Source organism: Anoplopoma fimbria, chromosome 21 (assembly GCF_027596085.1).
Source record: "Anoplopoma fimbria isolate UVic2021 breed Golden Eagle Sablefish chromosome 21, Afim_UVic_2022, whole genome shotgun sequence".
NCBI lineage: Eukaryota > Metazoa > Chordata > Actinopteri > Perciformes > Anoplopomatidae > Anoplopoma > Anoplopoma fimbria.
Genome location: NC_072469.1, coordinates 2,473,484 through 2,501,483, shown reverse-complemented (window position 1 = coordinate 2,501,483; position 28,000 = coordinate 2,473,484). Strand labels below are relative to the sequence as shown.

The window sequence follows — 28,000 nt, the reverse complement described above, 5'->3', positions numbered from 1 at the left end:
AATCTACTCGTTTTAAGATGTTTTCACAAAAACATAAATAGATATTAAAGATGAATTATGAGCTGTTTACATTTGATTTTTGTGTTTTTATGAAGAAAAAAAACCCACTAAATTACTATAATAAAGTAAAAGGATTACATTTAGGTTTTTTAATGTTTTTACTGACTTCTGAACTGATTTTTTTCTTGATCAGTTGCACCTCTAGTCAAAAACCCGGTGAAGAAAAGAGGATTTGATGCCCGACTTTAAGACTTTATAAGATATAAGGATGAAAAGGTGTGAACAGAGTCTCGGGAGAAGAAAGCGTTTAGAGAAATCTTTCCTTGTTTTTATTTATCACACATTTAGAAAATGAACCACACTATACAAATGTCCACCGTTCAGTAATGAAACAGGCCTCCTGCATGAACCCGACCGACCTCAAAAACCCAAAACTGAGACAACTTCAGCAGATAAAGAAGCATCACGGCGGCCATTAACTCACCACCTCCTCCTCCTCCATCTCCATCTCCATCTCCACCTCCTCCTCCTGTTCAGTCGCAGACTTTTAAATTACAGGACCGGCGGTTTTTTTTTTCTCGTGTCATCGTACGGTGGACTGCGTCGGCCGCCCAGTGACTCGACTTTTATTTTTTACTTTTTTAACCTTTATTTTCATTGGTCACTGTGGTGCAGGTAGGCAGTAGCATGCAGAAACCTTTGGATGCGGCTCTCCTCTGATTGGCTGTTGGCTAATTCATTACGTTTGCGCTATGTAAAGAAGGGAGTAAGTTTTTTTTTTTTTTTTTTTCCTCTTAGAGTCTGTGGTTGTTATTTACAATATGACAACAAGGAAGTGTGTGTAAGTGTGTGTGTAAGTGTGTGCGTATGTGTGTGTTTGAGTCCTATGGATGGGGACAGGCGAGTGGGTATGTGTAGACGGGGTTTCCCAGTCTCGACAGAAGGGGTTGTTCCTTCATCGCTGAAGGGGGAGCAGAAAAGTTCACACCCTCCTCCGTCCTCCACGGGTTGGTTGTCATATCAGGGCGGTCACATGATCAGCGACACACACTCAACAACATGTCCGCCGCTCAGAGGGATCCTCACTTTATTACTCAGACATAAAATTAAAAAAAAGAAAAAATGAGGATAACAAATAAAAACCGAGGAGAGCCGGCGGGTGAGGGAGGGAGGGAGGGAGGTCGTTCAGGCCAGGTAGCTGTACGTGTCCTTCTCCCCGTCCACTCGCTCCAGGTACTCCTTCTCTATCAGGATGTCGATACATTTCTGTCCACAAGGGGGAGACAAAACACACAAACATGAGACGAGAACACATTTAAAAAGCAACACGAACATTAAAGATATTCTTTTTGTCAATAATACTAGATGTTAGGATTAAGATACATTCAGGGTTGGTTTTGATATTTTCACACCTTAAGAGAAATACATAATATCCAAAAAGGGAGCAAATAAAGCTTTAATAGATCCGATCACACTGATGCCGATCATTGATGATCCTTATTGAAAGATAGATTGTTTTGTTATAGCAGCTGGTCTACAAGGATCCAGACCATTTGTTTTGGTAGCGTCCCTAAAATCATTTCAACTATAAATAAAAACTACATTCAAATGAATGGAAAGGAAATAAAACATTGTATTTTAGTAGTTTTAATGATTGTATTTTTAGAGGTAGTGTAAACAGCTCATAATTGATCTCTAATATCCATTTATGTTGTGAAAACATCTTCAAACAACTGGATTTATTCCAGTTTCTCACCAACAATACATTTTACAACATGTGATAACGCATCATGATATGATTGTAATTAATTTAATTTGCCCAATCCTCATTTTCACTGAACAGAGCCTGAACGCATCACAATGTAACTGAACTGAACCTTTGTTACTAGCTTTCCTCCTTTAAACACAGATTCTTTTGTTTATAATGTAACACTATCAGAGATCGGCAACTAAAAAAGGCATAAATAATATCCTAATCACATATTTTACTGAATATTGGAGGATAACGATTGTAAGTAAGTCTTAACAACCCATCTCCCTGTACATTACCTCTTACACAACAAGTCATTATTATTATTATTATTATTATTATTATTATTATGTTTACCTTGATGACGGGGACTCGGGGTTTGAATCGGGACGAGAGCTGGTTCAGCACTTCAGCCAGAAGCTGCTGGTGCTTCAGGACCTTCCTCATCTTCATGATCCTCACGATGGCGGCCTGCAAACACACAAAGATCATCAGCGATGATTCAACACAACATACGTTCTACTTTACATGTCTCTTTATTTACTTATTTCCATGTAAGCAACACTGACTGCAATGTTTTAAAATATATATAATGTATATAAAAATTATATATATATATATCTCAGCAAAAATAAAGATATCTGTAAAAACGGAACCAGAAAATCTTGCAAAAACAAAACCCCGTTTTCAAAATTGTCCTTTTTGCTACTTTGCCCTTTGTGACAAATACATGCAACTCCCCTGGTGTCCACTAGGGGCATTGCTGATGTATTATGGAAAACTACAGTGTTTGATGCATTAAAATCCATATTGTTGATGATCATTGAGCATCTTCCAGACTGTGAAAAAAAAAATACCTCCTGGGATTTAAAGGGTTAAAATATAGAAAATGTATGAGGTTGATTAAAAGATTAAACTCTGTGAAAGTGGAAGATTAATTATTAATATATAGTATTTTATAGCAGTTTTAGGAAGGCTGGATGTTGCTAATCACTGACGTATCCTAAAATGTGAAAGAAAAATGCTGCCTAACATTACATATACAGAAACAATTCAAATTGAGGTGCTTTTCTTTCATAAAAAAACAGCAGCAGCATTATGTAAACAAACATTTAAAGCAGTTAAAATTCAGAAAATGATTATTGTTAGTTGTGATACACAATATTAAATATGAATATGATATATTTTAATATCAGAAACTGTGTTGAGGTGTGAACAGTCACCTGGATGAGGAGCTTCCGATCCTCCTCGATGTTCTTGTGAGTCGTCTCCTGCTCCTGTTTCTGCTCCGTCTTCATCGGGACGTTGATGTTCACCCTCAGTTTCTTACTGCGATGGAGAAACAACATAAAGGTTGAACAAAAACCAAAAATATCTAAAGCACCATGTCTGTAAAACTGGACACATTTCAGGACGTTTTGTTTGAGAAGAGACTCCTCACTTCTTGTAACCGAGGAAAAGTTTGATGACGGTGTCGGGTTTGAAATCCACCTCGTCCACGTTGGCGTTCTCGTCTTCCATCACCTGTCGGACAGACAGACATCAGTGAGGCTGCTGATGTGAGTGATCTGAACAGAAATGTCCTTTTAACACACGCACACACACTCTGTGCTATTCTGTGAAAGTCCTCCTGTGTCCGTACAACGCATGGAAAAACTCAGTTAAATCAAAACAAAATCTTAAAAAAACACGCAATCAATCATTCTGGTTAAATGTTGGGAGTTTGATTTTTCCATTATTGCTACTGAATGAAGACTACTGAGAACTTTCAGGCCATAAACACGTGAAGCTGTTATAAAAAATAACAAACACTGTCAGCAGAAGACAAAGAAGCAAAGGAACAAAAGAGAGGCGGTTTGTTTTACTCACCAGAAGCTTTGATTTTAACAAAATCTGCAGAACTTGAACCAGAATGTCCTGAAAATAACACAAAATGTCAGTTAATGGAGAAATAAAACATTTCTACTTCTTAAAAGTAGCTTGTGTTGCCCTTTAAAGGAGACATGGATAGATGAAGCCATCATGTGATGTATAAAAAGGTTGAGAGTGAGATTGTTGTTGTTTTCATGCTGCTTTGCTCACAGTTTTGATCTGTGTGCTGTCGGTGAGCTGCTGGACGGTGTAGCTGTCCTCTGTGTTGTACTGCAGCAGGATGGCCATCTGGAAGGTGGAGGCCTGCAGGGTGTATCTGTAAACAACAACAACAAGAGGTTGAGTGATGAAACCTCACATAGCAGACTCATTAACTCTGGTTCATATTTAAATCATCCAGATGATCCATGTTTTCTGAGAAATGCACGATATGAGGAGAGTTTGCGATAAGGTTTATGAATATTATTGAATTATTTCTTGTGATAAATAAACCTTATATTAAAGTATACTCTGTTTATGCTTCTTTCAGTATAAACTGCTAAAATACAACACATTGCTTGCTGAATATAAAGAATTTTAAGATATTGAACTGGGCACAAAAGGTACAAAAGAAAGTTGCATTTTTCTACAACTCAAAAGTGCTTTATTACAGTCTTTAACGATGTGTTTATCGTGCAAAAACATTTACAATAAATTGTGCAGCTCTCTTGTGGTGAAACAGTAATTTTAATTTTATCATTTCAAATCATCTAATATAAAATCAAAAGCCAAGTTTGATGATCAGGGAGACAAAAAGTGGATTAAAGTAGTTTTTAAAAAAGGAACTATTCTCAAAGTATTGATACATTTATGTTTATGAGCCAGTTAGAAATAATACACTTACAGGTGAGTTTAGTAGGACAAGTTTAGGACACAAAGACTTAACTTAAGAAAAAATGATCTAATAGCGATATGATTTATGGTATAAAACGTCATGTTTTACATCATTATTCTCATTTTCTGAAACAATAACAAACCCTTCACTCGGTCTCTTCCAGTGAATCATGAGCTGATAAAACCACAGAGTCAGTTTGATACGACGCTGTAATAAACAAACAGCGCCCTCTACCTGCCGGCTCTTTAAAGCAATAAAAAGACGTCACTCTCACCTGTTCTTGAAGCAGTTGGTGACCAGCTCTCCTTTGGACAGGTGGTAGAGCCAGGTCAGCTTCCTGCCGCTGTGTCTGCTGGCGTAAAACGCTGTGAAGCGCTGATAGCTTCGCTCCAGCTGCAAGAAGAGAGAGAGAGGGGAGAGTGAGACAGGAGTGAGGATTCTCAGAGGGAGGCTCGGGGACCTTTTGAGGGCCGTGGAGAAGGTTCAAGTGAGGTCTTATGGCTAAAGGAGGGATTTAAATATCAGAGGATCAAACAGAAGACTCTTTTGAATGAATACATTTCAACTATGTCATCCACAATCCTTAAGTGACGGCTGCAGCAACATGCTAACACAGGTTAGCAACAACTCACAGAGACAAAAACATGATTTTCTCCCCAAGCAGGAACAGAATAAAGCCGTATTTCTTGGAAGCATATGTATTTTTTTCTCCATGGAATAGATTTAACTTATTAAACCGACTTCTGTGGAGATAACTGGGCTGGAAAAATAAGTTGTTTTTACCTCAGAAGGCAGAGCGAAGGTGCAGGACTGCTGGAAAGGCCAAGACCCGGAGCTGAGAACCTGGATACTGAAGTCCACTGCAAGACACACACACACACACAAACAATCAGTTTAAATCCAAACATCTGTGTTTTTGTGCTTTGACACATCAGAGTGGAGCATTTTTTCCCCCTCAGATTTAAATTCCTGTAATGTGTAGTCTGGTGTGAGACGTCATGCAGCAAACACTCTGTAAACTGAATTTATTTTTGCTGTGTGATTCCCAGAAAAACACAATCATCATCATCCTGCCACAAGTCCCTTTTCACTCACTTATCTGGACTTCACCCTGAGGAGCTGTATGAGAGAAGACAAATGTCGCAAATTAGCTGGAGCGCACATTAAACTGACTTTACCCTGTGAGCTTCCGGCTACAAAGTCTGTGTCACGTCTGACTGAAGACGATTTAATCATGTGACTAAAACGAAGAATACAAACAAGAAGACGGCAAAGAATATATCTAAGTGGAGAGACAACCACATTCTGGGACATTTGTTGACGAGGGGCGACGACGAAAATGTTAAATTACAGAACGCAAAAGTATTTCTTATGAACAAAGTTATGAAACAGCTACATCAGCTATTCTCAGCACCCTCTACTGGACAACGGAGATACTGCCAAATGGTTTGGTTAAATAAATAAAAAAACGTTCTTTTTGGGGTTATTTTTATATCAAAATCTGCTCAAGAATTCACAAATAAAAACAAATACATTCAAAAGAAGTATATTTTTAATCATCACTATTAGCTAGCTAACTTTCCTTTTTTTTTTCTTTTTAGTGATGTGGGAGACAACGATGCACCAGTAAAAGTGTGTGAGGAGGAAATATGACCCTGAATTCATTAAATATGGATTCATAATGGCAGGAAGTGATGGTGAGTGTCAGCAGAATATGGATTTTAGGTCATTACAGCTGACGGTGGCATAATACATTATTTACAGACCGGTTTGTTTCTTCTGCTTTTTTGTCGTGTTGTGTTTCTTCTCTATTATTTGGGATGTTTTACACAGTTGGCAAAGTCGGCATTTAGGTAGAAAAGGTTGAGAAATCTCTCAGCAACATGTACTTCCTCCTGCAGGCCCTACTCAAAACAGTGTGTGTGTGAAAGAGTTTATACTCATGCATTCACTCCTGTCTTGTAAAACAGCTGTTAATACATGTGTACAAATATATCTTCATCTTCTGAATCTTGCTTTTATTCCACAGTGAGATACTTAATCTTTTAACGAAACTTATGGAAAAAACAATGAAGTGTGTTCCCCAAAAACTCTAATTTGATTTGAAATAAAGTGTTTTATCATCTGAAACATCTTAAAAATACACTCAGCTGCATGTTTATGAGGTAAACGTGGGATTTTTAGTTACGCGCACCTAATAAACTGGAAACTGAGCGTATATTTAAAAGTAAAAAGCGTGATTTCTTGTGGTTTTAAAAGCTCCGTCTCATGATAAGAACAACGGACAGATACTTCAAGACTACCAACCGTGTGTGTGTGTGTGTGTGTGTGTGTGTGTGTGTGTGTGTGTGTGTGTGTGTGTGTGTGTGTGTGTGTGTGTGTGTGTGTGTGTGTGCGTGTGCGTGTCCGTGTGTTTCCTTACGGTCCAGAGGCTCAGAGTTGGTCAGGTGTTTCTTGAACTGTTCGTTCAGATCTTTACTGACTCCGATGTCCTGGAACATCCGCTGCAGTTTGGACGTGTACTCGAAGCCGCACGCTTGCTGCACATAACGAAAACAAAACAGATTGAGTGGCAGGTTTGGAGGACGCGGAGGCTTAAGTGAGGGTTTGTCGTCGTTGCGGACGCTTTCATGCAGACAGACGTCCGTGCGTCACCTTGAGTTTGGAGATCATGCTGGCCTCTGCGTCGTCGCTGGCGCTGTTCTGGTGGACGAGACGTTTGGCCAACATCTTAGCGTAGAACTTCTGGAAGACGTCTTTGTCCTCGATGTATTTGAACACAACCATCTGAGAAAAGAAAGGAAAGAAAAATGATCACATTAATGTACTCATAACCTATTTGTACTGCACTAAAGCTAAAACAGTAAAACCTACAGTGTTCATTTACAGATTTGCTGCTTTTGTTGTCTCGTGTTCTGTTACATAAAAACAAAGGAAGCCCTGTGCTTTTCTGCAGACGTCGTACTACAGATAACACTCCACCAACTAGGTCAGTGGTATTCTTTTCTAGTACAACTGCTGCTGCAACACGAGTACAAACACACCGTGGTATGTGTACATTTGTGCAAACACACAGGTCAAACTGTCTCACCACTTGGTTGAGTGTGTCCTCCAGTTCTGCTTCCTCTGGGTTTTTAGAGCTGCAGGTAAAAAACAGAAACACAAAGTTTATATTTGGTGATAAAGAAATCTGAACAACAGTTTGTCAAAAGAAAAAAGCAAAAGTGTGTTCTACGGATAAATCCCTTAAACTACAAAAACCTAAACAGACGTTTTAGTTCTGAGACGATCAGCTGATCACTTTATCTAAGATGTCATGAAACTGTAGATGTTCAAACTTTAGATTGTTCTGAGCCTTTTTAAGGACTTCCTGTCCATGATCTAGAAAATTGAGCTCAGCAGCTCGTTCTTTTATTGATCTTGAAAACAGCAAGCAGAGGATAAAAACCTAGAGTGGATATTGTTCATTTTTTCTAGAACTCCAACCTTCCTCCGGGTATCACCCACCTCTTCTTCAGTAAAGAATCACAGTATCTGGCCAGCAGCTCGGGAGATTTGCTGGACGACTGAGCCATCCGGGTGACGGCGTTGTTGTTGATGAATCGACCGCACGCCTGTGAAAAGACACAAAAAACAAGTTACATTTAGACCTTATATCATCAGATATTTAGATTTTAACAGATCAGTTTTAATTACCGACCTTATCGAGCGCGGCCACAAAGCCGGCGTCGTTGTTGAAGGCAGACATGACCAAGGCGTTGTACTTCTTATGGACGTCCAGGGTGGTCTGGACGTACACTTTGGGGTCCTGGAATGAAAACACACGTATTTGGTTCAATCACGACCCATTTGTTTGAATTCCCTTCATTTTTATTTATCAATAAATCCACTTTTTAGACCTTTACTACTCTCACTTTCCTAGAACAGCAAAGAGTTATTTTTCCAGATGTCTCATGACTTCCTTAAAAGCACATTGGCCAAAAATTACGTTAGAACTTTCCTTCTTAACAAACACATTGGTTTGACCTATTTGAATATCTATATTTGCTTATTTTGCCAATGACAACATGTCCTAACTGGCTGCATGCTTTTGTCAGACGCTACGTTTCTATTTATTCCTGTCGCTCGCTTTGAAAGCACCGCAATGGACGAGTAACGGCTGATTGATGAAGTAGAAATGAGGCGTTATCGATACCATAACTCTTCATTTTACTACAAAAAACTAAATGTGGCAGCTGGCTTCCAGTCAATATCACAAAAAAATTATAAAACGTTCAAAGTTAGCACGTACCACACATTTGTGCGTTTGTTTTGTTTTTTTCCACAATCTCATATTTACTTTCATCTTGTTTTTAAAATTCAAATATATATCCTTATTCCCAAATTTTAAATAATAAATTAAGTATTTTCCTTCAGCTGTAAAACACTGATTTCAGTTCTGTCTGAGTATACAAATACTTTGACATTTTGTTCTAAATGTTCTAATGTGTCTTTACTGTTAACCGACTCTAAACTGAAGCAGCTTTGGATGTGAACCTAAACTAGTGTGAATTATGAAGTGAGGGGTGTAAAACTAGTCCGTACGTTGAGCGCTGCCTCGCCACACTTCTCGATGGCGGCCAGGCCCTGGTTGTGGATGTGGGTCTCTAGAAGTTTCTTCAGCTCGCCCAGACCGTCTGTGATCCGCGACACCAGGTTGTACATCCGGCCGAGGTCTGAGAGGAGAGAGAGGAGAGAGAGAGAACAGGAGGGGTGAGGATTCTTTAAGCAACAGGATGTTCGATTTAATGGAACAAGAACACCAAACTACTGCCATGTTATCCGAGCTGAGATGATTTTTCTTATTTTGTAAGACAACATAATAAGTTTTGGACTGACGAGTGCATTCTTCACACATTATGAGTTAACCTTCTGAATCCAAAGCAGTTTCAAGTCACAGTTTTCTTTTGTCACATTTTACGCTCTTTGTCCTTGATTTTAACTGCAATATAAAAGTCCTGCACATCTATCAAAACAGCACAATCAAGACTAGAAGTAGAGAGAACTCAAACTCAAACCCACAAAAATAGGAAAACAATGAAATCTAACATTTTTAAACACGTGTTACCAATGTCGGAAAATGTACATTGAACTATATTGCATTTTTACAACCTCTACTGACAACCTCTGCTCTTTTAGTCACATGACTGTTAGTCTCAGGCGAGTCAATCATGTCCTCTCAGTTGTGCTGGCGAGCGCTGAATTTAATGTTTTCTTTAAATCTGACGTTGTTTACAGCTTCTGGCTTTGGTGTTTCTGGTGTTTTGCCGATCGTTTAGAGTAAGAATGTTCTTTGATCGTGCCGGTGGGTTTTGGGGTTTAGAGGGTTGAGCTAGAAAAAACAATGAGCAAGCAAATATGCAACACCAAAAATACAAAATGCATGTTCACCTTCATTCTTGTCGGCGTCCAGAAGGTTCTGAAACTCCGTGTGGAAGATCTCCAGGTGTTTCTCTATGAGGACCTGCTCACACTTCCTGGCCAGCTCGTCCTGGGTGGATTCATGGAGGTAAACCTGCACACGCCGCTGCTCCTCCAGCAGACGAGCCTCCGCCTGAGGGGGAAAAATAAATACACAAATCTGTTATTTAGTATGAGTTCATCCCTTTTATTGGCAGTTAAATGCAAAAGAACAAGCAACTCTTTCATGAAATCTAGGAGTGGAAAAACCGTCTACCTTCTTCATGTACTCGGTGACGGGGTTCTGCTGCAGGAACTCTGTGCTCTCACGTGTGTAGAACCGTTCCGTGTCTGTGAGGAACTGACACTCAAAGTACTCTTTGTACACAGACAGCGTGGGGCCTTTGGCGTAGGCGTCCTCCTCGTTCAGACCCAGCTCCACTGGAGAGGTGAGACGGGGGGGTGTAAAGGTGAGGCGAACCACATGACAAAAACCCTCTGATGTTACTTTAACGGTTACAGTTCATGATTAAAATCATTTCATAGTCATTTAACAGATTTGTCAAGAACTACTTCCTTCACACCTGGACTGTTAACAAAATTGTGGTAATGAAATATATATTTAGTCTGTTTCAGCCTCAAGTTGGTAGCAGCTTTTTAGGTTAGACATCATCTCATAGCTTGCAAAAACAAAATCAATCCATTTGTTTTCATCCTGTATTTACTTGTGGACTGATTTCTTCACAATTTCTGCAGACGTTCAGTTAACATTTTCAGATATATCTGGACAGTTTCGGCCTAAAACCAAACCTGATATCCTCCACTGACTGATAACAGAGCATATTCATGGGCAAAGCTAGAGAAATCAAAAGATCCTAAAGCCTTGGTGTGAGGTAAAATCACTGTTTTTCTGTGGTCTGGTGGTCGATACCAGCTTCAGTTCTTCTGTCATAAAGGTCTGTCTGACAGCAAAGTAAAGAGGTGAAAATAATCTAAATATAGCGTTCACTTAAACTGATATTAATGCAAATGTATATGTAGAAGTACCTCCTACAACCTCACCTTTAAATATCCAAACTATCCCTCAAACTTTAAGTATGAAGTTTTGACAGAGCTGAAGAGGTTCAGCGGCTCACATTTCCTTGCTGGGACAATAACTGGAAAATCATTTTATGACTTCCCAGTTTGTAATATGTCTACTAAGAACAGGTGTTTGTTATCTCTGTAATGCTTCACAGTACGTGTTGACCTACCATAAGACTGGACCACACCGCTGATCAGTCTGGTGTTAATGGTCTCCCCATTCCTCTCTCTCTCTATCAGCTTCAGCACAGCGTTTGTTACCTGAAAAAACACAGATTTGTTCATCTCCTGTTAATTATTTGAACAGACGCAATAATGAAATACAAAGTTTTACAGGTATTGATAAGGGAAATAAATGGGAAAAACTAGACGGCACTGAATATTATGATGTTTACATTTCTTTATGTTGTTTCTCACTTCACTTGGATAAAAAAGGAGCTTAACTCACCTGTTTGTTGAGGGGTCGGAATAAACACTCCCTCCAGGTCACTAGTGCCAGCTGGGAGGAAACAGAGTGAAGGAGAGGAGAACAAAGTTAACAAAAAGGTCAAGACTCGACATGGTGTTGGTTAAAACGTTTCTGCCCTTAGAAAGCAAATGGTTACGTAAATGGTAATGGTTTGTTGTGGTTGTTTTGTAGCCTTCTGTTCGTAAACCTTTTGAATGCATCGACTCTACAAACACTGCAAAGCCTCGACTGCAGCTTCTGTATCTCCACAGGCAGGAGGTTTTTCAATCATGCACCGTTCCCTCCAGGTTACACACCATAGGGACTTCATCAATGAGCTTACAGAACGGTGGAGAACACGTACGATGACAGCATGAGACGTTTATACCCTCTACGCTGTTCGTTATATTAATCTCTGAAAGGCCAGAGGGTTTACAAACAAAGTGAAATGTTAAGAATTGAAAAGACAAGTGTAACTGTCAAAAAAGCCAAAAATGTAGCCAAGGATGTAATTATCTATAAACTCATACTCATGGACAGCTTATTACCTTTGTACAAGACCTGTAAAGAAAGAAGTCAAGTATTAAATGAATTATAAAAAAAACAAAAAGGATAAATATCCTGTAAACTATTTGATTTGGCTGCTAAATATTTGCTCAATTTTAGATTTTTAAGACTTCCTGTTTCCAAAGCATCTAAAAACAAACTGGTCTTCTTTGTATAATCCCTTAAATGTAAATAGTGCAATAGGGTGAATTCTTCTGGACAGGACACAAATCATTCTGTTCTCTACAAACTTCTTCACATTCTGGTGAATTTACTTTCAAGTCTTTTAGTTCCATCTCGCCGGAAAACAGTACATTATCATGCATTTTGTTTCTGTTAACATAATCATGAATGATTTGCAGCAGACTCATTAACTAAAGCACAGATATCAGACCCAGTATTACAACATGTCCAACCTGCAATGTTCATTAGCCAATAGTTTCAAGCAAAAAATAATACCTGTTTAGATCAGAACACACAGAGTATTCACACATTCATGTCCCAAAAAGCTTATGTTGAGAAGCAGAACAGCAGCAGATGAAAAGACGTACCGAGTAAATCTCATAGATTCCCTTGCGTCCCTCGTCACACTCTCGTCTGACCCAGTGGCGGTTGAGGTAGGCGCAGATCCCGTTGAGGACCTTACTAGAGAAACGGTAATCCTCCCACTGCTGGGTGTAAAACTTCAACACACACTCGTCCATTAGATCCTCGCCATCCTGGAGCGGAAACCAGGGAGAAAGAAGGAACGGACATGAAGAGAGTATTGTTCAAATACAGACGGTGATGGTGTGAAGGTTATCAGTGTGTGGACTCACCTTGAGCAGGCTGGTCAGGTAGTTCTTCAGGAACTCTTTGAGCCGCTTGTAGAGCTCCAGGCCTACAAACTGAGCCCCACCCGGAGTGGTGGACTTTTTGGAGGGCTTGGCTGGCGGCACCGAGCCCCGGCCCTGGCTGGACTGGTGGACGCTGGTACAATAGTTATATACATGTCTGAGGGACGGGGTTAAGGAATAAAAGTGACATAGAGACCTGTCAATAACAGTAGCCCCGCCCTAAAGCATCCCCTGCTTTATGGTCTGTTTGACTCTAAATGGAGCATCATTTACTAAATGACCTTCATGCTGTATTGAAGAAGACTTGAAACTAGAGATTGAGACCATAAACTCATGTTTACAATGTTTACTGAGGAAATAAATCAAGAGAGAAGTAGAGTCATTTTCTCATAGACTTCTATACAACCAGAGGAGTCGCCCCCTGATGGACAGGAGAGAATGCAGGTGTAAGACTCTTCAGCGTTGGCTCAGAGGAGGGTCAGATTTTAAATAGTTGACCGGCAAGAACGGATTTGGTGTCAAAAGTGAAAAAACAAAAGGGCCTCTATGGCAATATCTGAACACAATGCTGAGGAGTCGCTTTGTTCAAAGTGTAAGTTAATGCTGAGTTGCCTCTTACTGAAATGCTTGGAGTATATGTCCATTGATTTTATAATGAAAGGTATGAATGGAAGGAGTGAAGCTGGCGTCAACTATGTTGGATCAATAAAGAGTTAGCTGTCTTGATTAAGGCGTGTTCTTATGTTGTAACCTTTATACAACTACAACAAATATTTCTATAATTGGTGCTCTGAAAGGCAAATCTGTCCTTCACAGATTGCAGTTTAAATTAGTGCCGTTCTGTCTTTTATGCCAGACAGGATAGGATTTCAGCTCTGAGATTATATGACTGGTTACATTTCATACATCAGGGAAATGATGACATCCTGTAGTGCTGGAAAAGGTGCATAACAGGAAGCTGGTTTGTCAAACAACTGAAATGTGCCCTCAGAGAACATCATGCACACTGTGTGCTTCATTGAGTCTGCATGTTTAGAGGGTGATTAACTGGATCTGAAAAACTGAGAAGTTTGGACTTCCTTTTTCATAAAAGACAAAACATTTTAGATTCAGTCCTCCTGAGCGGAGTCATGACGTAGAGAGTATTTTGAAGCAAAGATTCGTTTCCTGTTTTAAGGAATCTGGCCCTGCAGGGTGTTATTGTTGTACCTCATTACTCATTAGCTAAAAAACAGGTTCAGTAGTTGGAATGAAGGAAGTAGAGTCAGCGTCATGAAGTTCACTGAGACTCACAGCGAGGTTTGGCTACCGACAAATCAACCGTGTCCCTGTCTGAACTTCAAACTGCAGGATGGCTCAGCTATTAAGTAAAGCAGACAGTAAGTATGAGGAATGAATGTTATGTAAATTGTTTGTTTTGATTGACGAACTGTCCCGAAACTAAAATATATTCAATTCGCTATCATAAAATACTTTTCCAAAAGGGTCTTAAAACTTAAAATCTGTCAATTTTCAGTTCACCCAAAACTCCAGCCAACATTTGACTCTAACTCCACAGCCTCCACCCTCCCCGATCTGACAGGATACGTGTAGAGTTCCATGTAGCGCGACTTGGCCATGCTTTGCCGTGTGTACACCTGCTGGATGCCAGCCCGCAGGTCGTCCCATATCTGGTCCAGGCCTATCTGTTTCAGTCCGTGGGGGTTCTGGGTCCTGTTCGACGACATCTTGGATTCCCCTCCGTCCTCTCCTCTCCCTGACCGAACAATGCCCTCCCTTCGCTGCTCCGGTGGGCGTTCTACCGCCCCCCACCCGCCGGCTCCTCTCCTTCGGTTGGTTGCTGTCCTGGCTCGCTCTGCTCTCAGAGTGCGCGGTCCATCTGTCGGTGTCGGCGGCGGCGGCGCTTTGGGAAGCTGGTCGTCGGGTTGTGAGGGCAGGATGCAGTCCCACTCTGCACACCTGGGTGGCGCTGTGTGCCACTCCTCCTAAAAGCTTTGGCACTCCTCACCAGATGACCTGCAGACAGAAAAATACATTTTGATTTGTTATTGCCAGGAATAAAGCTACAGAAAAACATAAACAAAAGACTTCATCCCAGAATGACAAAACCAATCAGAGAAGACTGTTTCCTCAGGACTACATCACTGGTCAGTCAGGTCAGTTATATGTTCTTATCTGCCGACACCTGGCTCTGATCCACGTACACAGTGCTGACCAGACCCTGACGTCACACAGCTAATAACAGATTAGTCCACTTCAACACCTCCAGGATTTCCTCCACTACTCCAGTGAAGACGGTGCCCAGTCTCCCAAGTCTCTTTTAGAACTCTAGGAGACATTTTTACTTATCTTTAACTTAAGCACTTGTCTTCAAAGTCTCATCCAAGCCAGACTTTTACAACGTTGCTAAAAGACATTTCGACATTGATCAATTTCACTCAGTCAATCATCAGTAATGTGAATATAATGACTAAGACACCTAGAACGAGCTGGTGAGTTCAGAAAATGACATCAAGTTTCTGTAATGCAGCATTTAAAACCAGGAAAGTGCATCACTGAAAAGATCTAAGGCGATATCTCATCACGATATCAAAATAGTACGTCACGGTTTCACTGGAAAGAAGTTGCCCTTTTTTTTTGTGTTCCTTTGCACGACTTTCATTTGGGGACGACATGAAATGAAACTTATGTTTAGGCAACAAAAGCACATGGTTAAGTGAAGGAAAAACATCATGATTGGGCTTAAAATGACTATTAACAAAACAACAAACATTGGTTTTATTTTCCTGCTGAGAGACACGAAAAAAACCCAGATAATTCTTGTCCCTGGACACGAACCAATAGATTGCATTTCGTGACTATTTCACAAACTTCCCTGAGAGACTGGGGCTGAATTGTGTCAACATATTCTCCCAGTCCTATTTCAGGTCATGGCCCGAGTCACTACCACAAGAGTAAATGCAGCTGGATTAACAGTGGCACATCATTAAGGCTAATTGACAGACCCGAAGCTGTAATTTCATCCCCGCGGTGAGGACAAGAGGAGAAGGCCGGCTAAATGAACACCAAGAGCTTTCAGCATCGACTTCTTTCAAGCCACAGAGAGAGAACGAGATGAAAGACACACAGAGTGATGAGAGAAAAGACAACAAATAGAGAGAAAAAGTTTAGTACTTTGGACTTTTCCATGTTTTGCTAAACTGAAGCAGGATGGATGCAATCAGGCAACAGGAAAACAAACAATCTTTGAAAAAGATCATTCTGATGCAAAATAGGCTTTAAAGTTATGATCATACAACACATGAGATGCATTAGTTTTCTCCTCATGCAGACGTATGCTAATCTCATTTCCAACAGGGATTCAAACCCATTAGTCGCAGCCCCTCATTCAACAAAATGCTGCCACAACAGCAAATAAATCTGTGAGATCTTTGGCTGCTCTTCATGAAAACAAAAATAACTGCTTATAAAACTAATGACACACATTTAAGGGCTTGTTTTGTGTTTTAAAAAACACACAGGTACCAAACATTGTTGTTGTCGGCATGTAACTAAACTGGAAGTTCAAATTGATTTCCCAGAATCATTCAAATCCTCAATCATTCAATAAAAGAAAGAACTAAACTAGAGGCCTTGCTGTGTAAATGCAGTGTAAAATAAGTGGCTGAAGGGAGGCTGTACTGGTAGAATCTGCTGCGTACATGTAGGCAGCGCTGCTATATTTAGAAGGACCAGGCATGCAGCGCTGGCCGGCTCTGGCAATTCACAGCTATTAGGGCCGGAGAGACTCAGGACGTGACCCGAGTGCAATAGCCTGTTAGCGGAGGAAAGCCGAGTGACCCGCTGTTTACTTCCTGCCCCTGTTGACGCCGGACAATGAATCAACACTTGACGTCTGAGCGGCTTCAGTGACACGGCGGCTACGGAGCTGCTGCTTGGAAAGACGTGGGAGGAGGAAACAGTGAAGTTTGGGTTTTGAAATGAGAAAGCAAATGTGTGTTTCTGCTGGTAAGTTGTTCGCGAGACAGGAAAGCAGCAACTTGAACGACTAATCGACTATCAAAATAGTTTATTCAATCAACTAATTGTCTTAGCTCTAGTTTCTACCACATCTATACCATTCCAAAAATACAAAGCAGAGTAAGATCCACTTTTAAACTCCAATATCACAACACAAAAAGTATGAAACTGAAATAAATTAACATTAAATTTATTGTAAACAAAACTGATCTAATTTATGTGAAGATTTGTTTATTCGGGACATAATTAGGGCCACAAATAGCAATTATATCTCATTAATGTTGATTAATTGGTTGTCTCTGAAGTTCCCAGATGACCTGTTCAAAAATTGCATGTTTTGTTTGACCAGTTCGAAATCCCAAATATATCTACTTCACTAGAATAAAAAGGACTTAACCAAAGTAAGCACAAATTAAATTCTGCTTTAAAACGACTCAATCGACTAAAGAAAACTGTTTCCAAAAACAGAAACAAAAACAGAGAAAATCCACAAAATCCTCTCATTTGAAAAGCTTTAATAAACGTTCTTTTTTCCATCTTGATACAGATTCTAATACCTTAACTTGTTTATCGGCCAATACAGAGTACTAATCAGATACCAGTGCATTTAAAAAGACGTCCAAGTTACACTGTAGGGATTTTCCAAGGTAAAATATTGACAAAGTTCTGGTGAACACTCTCCGCTAGCAGCTGCCCGATCGGTACCGTGCATGTGCAACACTCAGCAGAAACATAAGTATACTGGTTGGAAACAATTCAAAATGTTTCGTTCTATTTTCTCTAAGCTGTAGACACATTTTCCGACAGAATGTGTTTTTATTTTCATTCATTCTTTCCTGCAAAACAATTTCACCAAAGATGACAAAAATGAGACAACCAGCTGTAGACAACTCTAGTTCAACAAGATCTTTTAAAATTCCTATATTGCAGCGCATTTTCCACTTATCAAAGCACTACGGGTGAGACGGTGAAGAGAGGAACCGATGCAGAGGGGAAAACCATGACACAGCAGTAAACTCCAGACCCATCAAGACTCGGAGTGGGCCTTCATCAGTCACTGAAAAATCTGTCGTCTTCTCCACGCCCAAACCTCCATCTCCAGCATCCCTTCCCCCCCCCACAGCTGACCACAGCGCTGCAGCTGCAGTCTGCTGCCACTGTTGACTACAACCACACAAAAACAACACCCCGTTTCCACCTGCTGCAGCAGTCTGAATCAGAAAGGTTTCATAGAAATCTGCCTTTTTTTTGGGTCCAAAGCTAGATTCTGAAATTTGATTACAACCAGTGGTTTTTGCAACATCTAGACAGCAACTCTACAATGAAAGAGCCGGTGAAACAAAGCATTTTCATATCCATCCAGCAGGTTAAAGCAATAAAACACGGTGTCCAGATACCAATGTTTGCACGCACAAACGCAGGAAGTGATCTCGGTCTACTCTCAGGCCAGTTTGACTTTCCAAACCAGCCAGTTAATTCCTATTTTTGTTGTTAAATGCAGCAAGAACTCCACAATAAACTTAACTGCCACGATGTTGGTTGGTAGCGTTATTTGAATCCTTGCATGTGTGTGTGTAATAGTTGAGGGTCATTTCTCTGGACAGCTGTCATAACATTCAGGACGCCGCTTTTTGCAGCCAAATCATATAGTTTACATGATATTCAACCTTTATACTACACGGAATAATTGACTTCTTTCTTTACAGGGCTCGTATAGAGGCGATAAAAGAGTTTACAGATAATAAAAATTGATCGTATAATGAAGTATAATCATTGGCTCATGCAGGCCTGGGATGCTGACTGTCGTGTCGGGTAACGATGGAGTCTGTCTGCAGCTCGGCCCACACAGCCCGGCCCAGACTCTAGACCCGTTTCAGCCTCCGCTCCTCTTCATCAGATCCTCCCTGAACTCAAAAAAAAGAAAAAAGGCAGCCACTGCCTACCTGGAGGTGCTCTGGCAGTTGCCATGGCAACTGGGGCAGACAATACCTTCCGAGGGTAGCCACTCGACTGCAGAGAGAAGGCAGAGAGCGCTCGTTCTCCGCCGCCTCCTGGTGCTTCCTATTCACACCGGTGGTGAAGTAAAAGGTGCCCTTCACAGCAGCGCCGGGATCAGATTTCAGATTCCCACACCGGGAGGTATTAGATACGCGCCTCCTCTACATTATCTGACCTATTATCAGCTATGTGACGAGGGAGGGGGGTAACAGGATGGTGAGGACAGCTTGGTGAGGGGCATCAGTTTCTAGAAAGTTTGTTGTGAAACAGGAATCCTGTGACCGGTCACCAATATTGGCGCCGGCGTCGGTACATTCCTCCTTCACACATTGTGGGAAGGCAGCGAAGTTCAAAAGGTCGTGATTCAGGGAACATCGTTCTTTTCAGGGAACAACGGGCCTATTTGTGTTCATCAACAAGTCCTGTTGACAGACTAGTCGGCCTGTTTATCTATGCCGGTGTCAGAAGAAGCAATAAAACATCTATTTTCCTTTGAAATTAACAGATTCCACCTTCTTAAATGTGAAGTTTTTAATGCTTTTTATTGTCATGATCATAAATTGAATAACTGAGCTTTAAGGAAAATACCCCAGATCAGTATCTAAACTGAACTGAAGAGGGTACGCATTAAATACAATATCATTGTTAATTTCTTTACAAAATTAGGTGTTATCAATTTCTTTGAGTCACAGCAAGCCACCAACTCCAAAAGGCCTCATGTTACCTTATATTTTAATAATTTCAATGACTTCTTTGCAGTGTGGTATACAGATTTAAATACGGGATAGGTAATCTGTATCGGCACATTTTAAGTTTCAGAATCAGTATTGAGGGGGGGAAAGGTTGGATTGGTGCATGTGACCAATATCCCCCGAGGACTTCACAGTCAACATTACAGTCGGCACTAAAAATGTCTGGCGCCATCGCAAACAACCCAGCATCATTAAAAATAACTCTCCATGGAGGAGTGCAAGAGACAAACTGATGACAGAGAGGGGAAGCCAGAACACCACCCTGTTACTACAAACTAAATGAAACTTCTTAAAGAATGCTTGTAACCTGTGTGCAAATCAAATGTATTTTTATCACATTTAAATGAAGTGGCCCAGTGAGTTCTTTCTCTGCTATTTACAGTCCAAAGCAACAAACTCTCAGCCAAACCAGTCAGCCAAACCGAGGCAGGTTTCTACTCTTCCACACTGCCATTGTAATGTCGTAGGTATTGCCACAACCCAGGAACTGAAGCTTGTCTGAGCGGGAAGTATGCAGGGAGTGGTGGAGAGAGCGACAGAAAGAGAGAGAGTACGAGCAGTGCTCGTGGGAAAAAAAGCTCAGCCCGGGTAAATCTGATTACCTTGGTCACCGTGCGTCCCAGCCAGACTCAACAACCGAACACCCTACTTTAAAAAAAAAACAAACAACAACAAAGACAGCTGATCTCCTCTCCGTAAGTCAATCAAAAACAATCAAACTGTGACGGGTGAGTCATGACGAGCTACGAGGCTCCAGATGAATCACAGCGACGATGAGGATGAACGCTCCTTTGAACGCCGGCGTGCTTGTGAGTCAAACCGGTCATGTGCCGGGGTTACGCGGCGAGGGAAGACGTTTCATCAGCGTAAGCAGCTTTTGATTTCTGTTGCTCCGCTCAGCATTCAGAGGAGCAGCCAAGTACAGACTCACATCTTTCTCCCCCCCGCCCGCCTCCGGAATGACTTTTCAATCACCGCCCTCGGGGGCTGTCACTTTTACGGCACCGCGTCCATATCGAGCGCACAGACCTGGAGGGGTCACGCCAGGTAAAGAGAGGAGGTGGGACCACTCCGTCTTTGGCTGACATGACTTGATTTCCCTGCATGTTTTGAACACACCATCAACAAGCACCTTCTTTCAGCATGTTTACATATCGCTGCCCTAGAGGGAGGACTAGTCGTTTTTACGCTGCCACACACTAATGCAGACTGATGCATGGCAGTGGGAGGTGGAGCAGAGAAAGCATCCGTCTACTGAACTCAGCATGTGTGCGTGAGCCATCGTGAAACAGACGATCTGGTGCAACATGTGCTCCGTGTAAACGTCACTCAGGATATTTAACAGATATTTCCCCACTGCGTTAAATATGACAATGCGTCATTCCTCTCAAAGCAGCAGGACAAGGCGTCTTTGGAAATAACACAATAAATGTCTCAACAATGTTAATAATGTGTCAAGAAAAGACAGCTAGCATAGCAGTCTAATTTTGTGTAATTGCATGCTATAAAAAGTTTAACTTAACACACAGGCTTCTACTTAAACTAAATAAATCCACAATATATGATAGAGCAGATGTAAGTGAGGTAGGACGGCCACAAACAACTCATTTTTTATATTCATCTAAACAATTAATCTTCGGCAAAGGTTCGGGGAGTTTGTCTGTGTTTTCTGGTTGGGTGAGCAGCAGAAAGAGGTGAGTTATAAGCTGGTATATTTATGCAAAAATGGACACGTCTGCAGCGGTCTTATCTGTAAAAATGCAAAATGATCATCCTACAACAGATGTTCTTTACTAATCTATGAGCCAACAAACACCCTGTAAAAACACACACAGAGCCTCATTACATCACATTACAGTCATTTAGCAGACGCTTTTATCCAAAGCGACTTACAATCAGTAGTATATTACATATCATTCACCCATTCACACACTGATGACAGGCTACCATGCAAGGTGCCACCATCAGACTCTAACTAACATTCATCATCATCCAGTCCACACCGATGGCAAGCCTTCAGGAGCAACTTGGGGTTAAGTGTCTTGCCCAAGGACACATCGACTGCCGAAGCCAGGTATCGAACCACCGACCCTCTGATTGGAGAACTACCTTGCTCTCCACTACGCCACAGCCGCCCCACTCAAAACAGGTTGATTGTGAGAGGATAAGATGTGTCCATACATGGATAACTACTATTCGACTGTAAATGTATGTGTAACCTCTCCTTTTGTAAAGTGTCACTGAACACAAGCAATCAAAGAAATATAATAAATGATTATGTTTCTTTTAATCCTCTGAACCATATAAGGCATTTCTGAAAAGTATTATATATCTTTTAACACTACTGGGAAAATATCAGATTTCTTTCAACTTAAAAAAAAACCAGTGCCAACTTCACAAGTGATCCACAAACACCTTAAAAACATTTGATAAATTGTAGACTTTGTCCACCAAGACAGACAACCACCTTTCCAATCTAAAATGAAGGACAGTGTTATGCTACCTGTCAAGACAAAAAGCCAGTCAGCAGCAAACAGAGGAGTCCTAATCATTCAAGAGAAAAATAGGATAAATTAAAATATATCCAGGTCTGGAGATGACTATTGTATACTATAACTCTTTCAGGTATGTGTAGGAGCAATATGCAAGCTGAAAACAATCCACAAATGCATATTTACACCAACATATGTTGGTTTTTTTGCTTACTTGTAGTACAAGCAAGACGTAACAAAAAATGTGGAAGGTATAGAGACTGGGTTAACAACTAAAGAAGACAAAGCTGAATATGATAGGAGTGCTTGACTCCCACATCTTGTTTACTTATTAATATTGGTATAATCAGCATTTACACACATTTTTAACGAACAAAAACAGGTATGCCAACTGTGTTTTTTGTTCAGGGAGAAAGAGACCAACAATAGTTTCCACCAACAGAGGGGTCCTCATCATTCAAGAGAAACAAAAATGGGATAAAATTCAAATATATCCAGGTCTGGAGATGACTATTGTATACTATAACTCTTTCAGGTATTCCTCTGAGTGTGGGAGCTGAAAACAATCCACAAATGCATATTTACACCAACCTATGTTGTTTTTTTTGCTTACTTGTAGTACAAGCAAGACATAACAAAAAATGTGGAATGTATAGAGACTGGGTTAACAACTAAAGAAGATAAACCTGTATATGATAGGAGTGCTTGACTCCCACATCTTGTTTACTTATTAATATTGGCATAATCAGCATTTACACACTTCACTAACTAAAAAAAAGGTAATGGATGCAAATTTTTAAATTAACAAAAACAGGTGTTTTTAGTTCTCTTCATGACTCAGGGAGAAAGAGACAGTGTGCAACCAGCAGAGGAGTCCTAATCATTCAAGAGAGAGAAAAATAGGATAAATTAAAATATATCCAGATCTGGAGATGACTATTGTATACTATAACTCGTTCAGGTATGTGTAGGAGCAATATGCAAGCTGAAAACAATCCACAAATGCATATTTACACCAACCTATGTTGGTTTTGTTGCTTACTTGTAGTACAAGCAAGACGTAACAAAAAACGTGGAATGTATAGAGACTGGGTTAACAACTAAAGAAGACAAAGCTGAATATGATAGGAGTGCTTGACTCCCACATCTTGTTTACTTATTAATATTGGCACATCAGCATTTAGACAGGTTTTTTTTAGATTAACAAAAACAAGTATGCCAACTGTGTTTCTTGTTCAGGGAGAAAGAGATTTCAGCAACCAACAAAAGTTTCCACCAGCAGAGGAGTCCTAATCATTCAAGAGAAACAAAAATGGGATAAAATTCAAATATATCCAGATCTGGAGATGACTATTATATACTATGACTCTTTCAGGTATGTGTAGGAGCAATATGCAAGCTGAAAACAATCAGATCTTCCACAAATATGATGATAGGAGAGCTTGACTCCCACATCTTGTTTACTTATTAATATTGGCATAAATCAGCATTTACACACATTTTTAACGAACAAAAACAGGTACGCAAGCTGTGTTTTTTGTTCAGGGAGAAAGAGACCAACAATAGTTTCCACCAACAGAGGGGTCCTCATCATTCAAGAGAGAAAAATAGGATAAATTCAAATATATCCAGGTCTGGAGATGACTATTGTATACTATAACTCTTTCAGGTATTCCTCTGAGTGCCGGAGCAATATGCAAGCTGTGTTTTTTGTTCTCTTTATGAATCAGGGAGAAGGAGACCAACAATAGTTTCCACCAGCAGAGGAGTCCTGATCATTCAAGAGAAACAAAAATAGGATGAAGTACAAATGACTATTGTATACTATGACTCTTTCAGGTATTCCTCTGAGTGTAGGAGCAATATGCAAGCTGAAAACAATCCACAAATGCATATTTACACCAACCTATGTTGGGTTTTTTTTACTTGTAGTACAAGCAAGACGTAACAAAAAACATGGAATGTATAGAGACTGGGTTAACAACTAAAGAAGATAAACCTGTATATGATAGGAGAGCTCGACTCCCACATCTTGTTTACTTATTAATATTGGCATAATCAGCATTTACACACATTTTTAACGAACAAAAACAGGTACGCAAGCTGTGTTTTTTGTTCAGGGAGAAAGAGACCAACAATAGTTTCCACCAGCAGAGGGGTCCTCATCATTCAAGAGAGAAAAAATAGGATAAATTCAAATATATCCAGGTCTGGAGATGACTATTATATACTATAACTCTTTCAGGTATTCCTCTGAGTGCAGGAGCAATATGCAAACTGTGTTTTTTGTTCTCTTTATGAATCAGGGAGAAGGAGACCAACAATAGTTTCCACCAGCAGAGGAGTCCTGATCATTCAAGAGAAACAAAAATAGGATAAAATACAAATGACTATTAATACTATGACTCTTTCAGGTATGTGTAGGAGCAATATGCAAGCTGAAAACAATCAGATCTTCCACAAATATGATGATAGGAGAGCTCGACTCCCACATCTTGTTTACTTATTAATATTGGCATAATCAGCATTTACACACTTCACTAACTAAAAAAAAGGTAATGGATGCAAATTTTTAAATTAACAAAACAGGTGTTTTTTGTTCTTTTTATGAATCAGACAGAAGGAGACCGACAATAGTTTCACCAGCAGAGGATCCTCATCAAATGTCTGCAGGCCTGGAGAGAGAGAGAGAGAGAGAGAGAGAGAGAGAGAGAGAGAGAGAGAAAGTGTGTCCACAGGTGAGAGTGTGTGTGTGTGTATGTGTTTTAACAGTGTGTGTGTGTGTTTTTTAAGAGTGTGTGTGTGTATCCACAGGTGAGAGTGTGTTTAACAGTATGTGTGTGTGTGTATGTGTGTATGTGTTTTAACAGTATGTGTGTGTGTGTATGTGTGTGTATGTGTTTTAACAGTATGTGTGTGTTTTTTAACAGTGTGTGTGTATATGTGTGTGTTTTAACAGTATGTGTGTGTGTTTTTTAACAGTGTGTGTGTGTGTATATGTGTGTGTTTTAACAGTATGTGTGTGTGTTTTTTAACAGTGTATGTGTGTTTTTTAACAGTGTGTGTGGGTGTGTGTATATGTGTGTGTTTTAAGAGTGAGTGTGTGTGTACATAACAGTGTGTGTGTTTTAAGAGTGAGTGTGTGTGTGTGTGAGATAGAGAGACCAGGTGTGTCCACAGGTGAGTGTGTGTGTGTGTGTGTGTGTGTGTGTGTGTGTGTGTGTGTTAACAGTGTGTGTGTGTGTGTGTTTTAACAGTGTGTGTGTGTGTGTGTGTGTGTGTGTGTGTTTTAACAGTGTGTGTGTATATATGTGTGTGTGTGTATGTGTGTGTTTTAACAGTGTGTGTATATATGTGTGTATATATGTGTGTGTGTTTTAACAGTGTGTGTGTGTGTGTGTGTGTGTTTTATGTGTGTGTATATATGTGTATATATGTATGTGTGTGTGTGTATATGTATGTGTGTGTGTATATGTGTGTGTGTCCTCCACAGGCCTCCTCTCCCATCACAATCTGTGGATCACCCTCATACGCAATCCTGGGCTGCTAGCATGCTAGCATGCTAACTAGCCTCCAGCTAACTAGCCGCCAGCTAACCAGCCCTCACAGAACGCGGATTAGCTTTAAATCAAAATACAACCACGTGGGCCGCGCGGCGTGTGCTCGCGCGGCCCACGTGCGTGCGCGCGGCGGTGTGCGCGTGTTTGGACGTGTCGGGGGACGACTCTCTGTCCGGTGGTGTCGGGGGTAAAATGGCAGCCGAGCTCCCCAGTAATGAGTCAGGAGAACAGTCCGCTAGCAACGTTAGCATTAGCCTAGCCTAGCATGCTAGCTAGCCTGTGGGTGAATAACAAGGAGGAGACGGCCCGGCCGCTCTCGGGGCTCCGCGGGGTTCTTACCATGGCCGGGCTGCTGTGTGTCTGCGTGTGTGTGTGTCTGTCTGCGGGCCGTGGAGCTCCGTGTGTCCGTGGAGCCGCTCCTCCGCTGCTCTCTGTCCGCTCCTCCGGTCCTCTGGTCCTCTTCTCTCTCCGTCGCTCCTCTGGTCGCTGCTTCGTTCGCACAAAGATCCGCAGCCGGAGAGCGAGACGCGTTCAGGGAGGCTGGGAAACCTGGAGACTGAGAGAGGAAGAGATAATAAATAAATAAATAAATAAAGGAGGGTTAGAGGTGTTTCTGTTGTGTTTATGGGAGATAATACAGAGAAAGTAGATAATAGAAAATTAAAAATAGAAAACAGAAAAAAATTTAAATTTTAAATAAAATAGAAAATTAAATAGAAAATATGAAATAGAAAATTAAAGAAAATAGAAAAAATAAAAAAACAGAAAATAGAAAATAAAAAAAAAATAGAAAATAGAAAATATAAAAAATAGAAAATAGAAAATAAAAAATAGAAAATTTAAAATTAAATAGAAATGAGAAAATTAAATAGAAAATATGAAATAGAAAATAAGAAATAGAAAAAATAGAAAATAAAAATATAAGAAAATAGAAAATAGAAAATAAAGATAAGAAAATGGAAAGTAGAAAATAGAAAATAAAATAAATTACCTGCTTACTTTTTTTTTTTACTTTTTTTTTCTTGTGGCGATGTTAAATATGTGTGTGTTTGTGTGGAGCTGGAGTTTGTGTTGATTTATGGAAAACAATACAGAGAAAGTATTTTTATTAGATGCCTTAATGCTTGGGAAGTAATGGAAGTAGAACATGAAGAAATATGACAGAAGTAATAATTAAATAGAAAATAAAAAATAGAAAAGAAAAATAGAAAAGAAAAAATAGGAAATAGAAAATAAAAAATAGGAAATAGGAAATAAAAAAAAATAAAAAAAATAAAAAATAAAATAAAATGCCTGCTTACTTAAATCTGTGTGTAATTAAAGTGCATCTGATCGGTGGCAGAAATATAAATATTAGTGAAAAATATCTAAATAATCTAAAAAAAATATGAAAAATACCTAAATCTCATTGTCTTGAAACAAGTGCCAAATCAATCAATTTTCTATTTTTTTTTTTTTTTTTTTTCTATTTTCTATTGAGTGCCAAATCAATTCAAGTTAAATGTTTATTAATCAATTTGTGTTGCCTTCTATGTCAATCCAAAGATGAAACACTTTCAATTTGCCTGTTTATAAAGAAATGCGATGTTAAAAATGTGTATAAATCCAAAATATATATATTTTTTAAATCATAATTAAGAAATTGAACGTCTCAATTATTTGTACTTTAATTTCCGTTTAAATTTTTTAACCTGAACGTCGTTAAACATCACTATAATCTCAAATAATAAATTTTTATTTGCTGTAATTAAAGCTTGATTTGTGCTTTAATTTTCTTATTCATTTTTGCATCAATCAATCAATTTTTACTTGACTCAGAAGCTGTTTATTGCAAAGTGTGTTACACATAAAAGGAGTTTGGCTAGGGGATCAATAAATAATAGTACAGTAAATAACAAACACAGTGCAATAATAAAGACGTAATTTAGAAATAGAAATGTGAAAATATACAATTAAATATGGTAAACAAATAAGAGTGTGTTAAAACAGGTATATTATATAAGACAGGAAATGACATAGAATACATTAAATAAAAAATATAATTATAATTTTAATACATCAATTATAATTATTATATGCTGATTCATTTATTAAAAAAATAAAAAAAAAGGTATTTTATACCATAACACACTTACATCAATGACATAACAAGCTTATAAGTACTGGGCACTGAAACGTCGGAGCAAACGAGGACTCCTTGAACGCGGCGACAGCGTCACAGAATGGCGTCTCCATATTGGACTACAACCATGGCTGCACAAAACAATTGCAGTACTACAAATATTGCAATATCTCCCACGCATGCGCAGTTGGTTTTTTTCAGTCACCTA

At 39.7% G+C, this 28,000-nt stretch overlaps 1 protein-coding gene across 1 annotated transcript; it reads right to left on the bottom strand.

Annotated features, from left to right (window-relative positions):
* Window positions 1-306: 306 nt before the first annotated feature.
* Window positions 307-26,223, bottom strand: LOC129110735 (cullin-1). The gene is made up of 22 exons (XM_054622927.1): window positions 26,010-26,223; window positions 14,436-14,864; window positions 12,831-13,005; window positions 12,564-12,731; window positions 11,467-11,517; window positions 11,189-11,279; window positions 10,213-10,376; window positions 9,927-10,089; window positions 9,081-9,211; window positions 8,197-8,304; window positions 8,004-8,110; window positions 7,588-7,636; window positions 7,152-7,283; window positions 6,919-7,036; window positions 5,280-5,356; window positions 4,771-4,889; window positions 3,833-3,938; window positions 3,620-3,667; window positions 3,192-3,274; window positions 2,974-3,079; window positions 2,108-2,221; window positions 307-1,266 (listed from the first exon to the last, which is right to left on the bottom strand). Exons 2-22 carry the CDS (start codon window positions 14,573-14,575, stop codon window positions 1,186-1,188), a joined length of 2,331 nt encoding a protein of 776 aa, XP_054478902.1. The 5' UTR covers window positions 14,576-14,864; window positions 26,010-26,223; the 3' UTR covers window positions 307-1,185.
* Window positions 26,224-28,000: the final 1,777 nt, after the last annotated feature.